Source organism: Zingiber officinale, chromosome 6B (genome assembly GCF_018446385.1).
Source record: "Zingiber officinale cultivar Zhangliang chromosome 6B, Zo_v1.1, whole genome shotgun sequence".
Taxonomy (NCBI): domain Eukaryota; kingdom Viridiplantae; phylum Streptophyta; class Magnoliopsida; order Zingiberales; family Zingiberaceae; genus Zingiber; species Zingiber officinale.
In genome coordinates, this window is record NC_055996.1 from 108,033,927 (window position 1) to 108,037,016 (window position 3,090).

At 40.0% G+C, this 3,090-nt stretch overlaps 1 protein-coding gene across 1 annotated transcript; it reads right to left on the reverse strand.

The window, feature by feature from the left end:
* Positions 1-428: 428 nt before the first annotated feature.
* Positions 429-2,231, reverse strand: LOC121988786 (peroxidase A2-like). The gene is made up of 4 exons (XM_042542441.1): positions 1,948-2,231; positions 1,652-1,843; positions 1,034-1,196; positions 429-964 (listed from the first exon to the last, which is right to left on the reverse strand). The coding sequence occupies exons 1-4, from the start codon at positions 2,200-2,202 to the stop codon at positions 483-485; spliced, it is 1,092 nt and encodes a 363-aa protein (XP_042398375.1). The 5' UTR covers positions 2,203-2,231; the 3' UTR covers positions 429-482.
* Between the last annotated feature and the right edge of the window lie 859 nt (positions 2,232-3,090).

The window sequence follows — 3,090 nt, forward strand, 5'->3', positions numbered from 1 at the left end:
TGGTGGAGGTGGCGGCGGAGATGGTAGGAGAAGAGCCATGATGTAGAGATTTGGGACTTTGAAAAAGACGGGTAGGGATCTTCTAGTCCAGACCATCCCTTGGTCCCCTGTTCATTTATTGATTGAATGAACTGGATCTCACCTATTTAATAAGTAAGGTTTAGTTCATCCAACTAATGAATGGACAAGATCTGTTCTGATTCAGAATTTTTTTGGACTAAAGGATCTAGCCTTGAAAAAGACGGAAGGAAGGAAATGATTAATAAATTTTACAAATATCCCCTTATTATTTGTAGTGTAGACTTGCAGGCGTATGATTTAACCATGTAACTCCGACTAATTGATAGAATTCACAATCCAAATTATAAAGTCACGCGTTAGGAATAAACTTGAACAAACAGTCATCGACTGACTGATCACACTAAACGTTATTCAAACAATTATTTTATTCATCAACTCCACAAAACACAAATCTATTCCAGTTAAATCTCTTTAGTAGAGGAAGCTTCGTTGTCCCTCAGTTGGATCGCAAGCTGGCCGCCACTCGCTCCATTCACCACCCGACAATTGCCCCTAACCTCCCCGTTACTCCCCGTTAGCACCGCGATGTTCCCCATCTTGATCATCCCCTCTATGAAGCTTTCAAAGAAGACGTTCTGGTCGGCTGCGAAGCGGTTGACGTCGGGGGCAGTGGAGGCATTGGTGTCGGCGGCGCTGAGCAGGTCTTGGTCGGTCGTGAGTAGTCCGTTCAGGTTCTGCAGGTTGGTGTAGTACTTGTTGTCGAACACGTCCGGGGTGTCGGGGTCGAGGTTGTTGAGCACGCTGCCATTGCCGCCCTGTGGGCAGCGTTGCTGCAGCTCAGCAAGGTAGGTTGTGTTCAGCGATGGGTCCGGGTTGCCATCGCTGAAGTTGTAGAGCCGGCGAATGAAGGTGAAGCATTGCGCCCGCCCAAAGGTGTGAGCTCCTGCACAGTACGTAATATAAGGTTCAAAATCAGTCCTTTTTTCAAACTTAATTTCAGTGAGCCCGATACCTGACAAGGCGACAAGATCAGTATCATTGAGGCCAACTTCGGCGAACTTTTGCTGGAGGACGGTGACATTGTCGAATGGGGAGGGGAGGTTACTAGCGGCTGTGAAGTTGGTTGTCCTTCCATCCTTTCTTCCAAGTAGCACAGTCCAAGAAGGACCTTCCGACTATGAACATTTTAAAATTTTAGTATATATATTTTTTAAAATTTGATAGACTAATTTATTATTTGTATACGCATATATGAAATTTTCTGATGGAACATCCGTTATTTAACTAGAGGTGTTAATCTGACCAAATGGATTAACTTAGTATGCTGACCAAATGGAATAAAAATAGCAGAAATTTAAAATGAATTTTTTAAAAAATATTTTAAATACAAAAATAAAGGCATATGTGCTACGGTCTAGGTCCATGCTGTTTAGCTTGCCGATTAGTCTATTTTGGCGCCTCTAGATTTAACTCAACGCTACTAGTTATCCGTATATATTCTAACAATATATTTGCAATTTGTTAGCTCTGAAATTTTAAAGATTATTTTATACTAGGTATATTTAAATATTTAATCAACTAAAATAAATTTATGGTGAAATAATAAAATTCTTTCAACACTAATTCCTACCAAGTAGACGGATGCTTCGGCGGCAATCGCTAAGATGTCAGCACAAGACACGACTCCGGGGCAGCTGCTCTCCACGGCGGTTTTGATAGCGTCGATGACCTCGAAACCCCTCGCCGAGTTGTTGTTTGGACGAGCAAACTTTTCGCTCTTAATTTCAGTAGTATTATCTAGCAAAAGTGAGGCTTCGCATCCCTGAAATAAAAATTAACATATAAATAATTATTAATATTCACCTTTCTATAACAGCTTAAGCTTCTCAAACGAATGACAAAGAACTAACTACTACTCATGGTTACATCAGTGAAGCAGTCATGGAAGAAGAGACGGATGAGACTGGCGAAGATCCGTGGGTCGGAGCTCTGTGCAAGCACCAACTGCTCACGCACGATGGCTGACACGTTGGGGCAAGTGCTGTCGTAGAACGTCGGGCTCAGCTGAGCCTCGCACTTGTTGAAATGCAAGATGGCTATGAAGCCCAACACTACCAACAACACCGATAATGTATTAAACCGACAAGCGAAGAAAGAAGAAGAAGCAGCAGCAGAAGCCATGGCTATATGCTGTTGTTATCTTCAATTGCTATACCATACCCCTCGAATGGTTGCTATATATAATAGCTGTGAAGGACATGAAAGGGACAGACAGCCAATAGATCAAGCTTTTGAAAGTTCTCACTTGACTTTTTAAAATAGAGTTTAAGCAATGGAAAGCCAATGGCAGTGAAGATTCGATCTCTTAAACCTCCTTTACACTAGTGTTTTTTTCCGTTGTCATTTGTCAATAGTTTTAGGTGCCGCTCAGTTAGAAGACTATTTTATTCTGAAAGTAGAAATGGAAAATTAATTATGGTATGCAGCACCGACCCTTAATTTGAACTCTGAAAACTCATTAACATATAAATATAAACTCTGCTCTGCATCCATTGTGCTCTAAGTGGGTGGAAGAATAATATTATTCTGATCCGAAATACTTCCAGTCGCATCATGAACGCAGAAATGTCGAAAGAATCAACATCAGCGATGTGATTGCATGGAAATAGCAAGCCACACGTTGTCTTTGGGTCATTATCTTCTTTTATTAAATATTATTCATGACGATGAGTTTGAGATCGATGCATAGTTTTCCAAGCTTTCTTTGTGCATGTTGAGACTATTGAAACACAGGAAAGACAATTAATTTTTATTCTGATGTAATTTAATTGCTGAAAGGAGAGTTGTTTATGACAATTGTTTCACAGATTAAGGAAAAGGAAATATCTCCACATTAATGTTTTTTTAGCAAAGCTAGGAAGACAACCGTCATCATAAGCATAATTTTGTTTATCCGTTTCTAAACAAGTAGATAGAAAATTATTTGAAAATTTATCGTGTTTCATGTACATGCTTAAAAACTTCAAACTTGATACATAAAAACTGCACACTTAATGCTTTCACCAATTG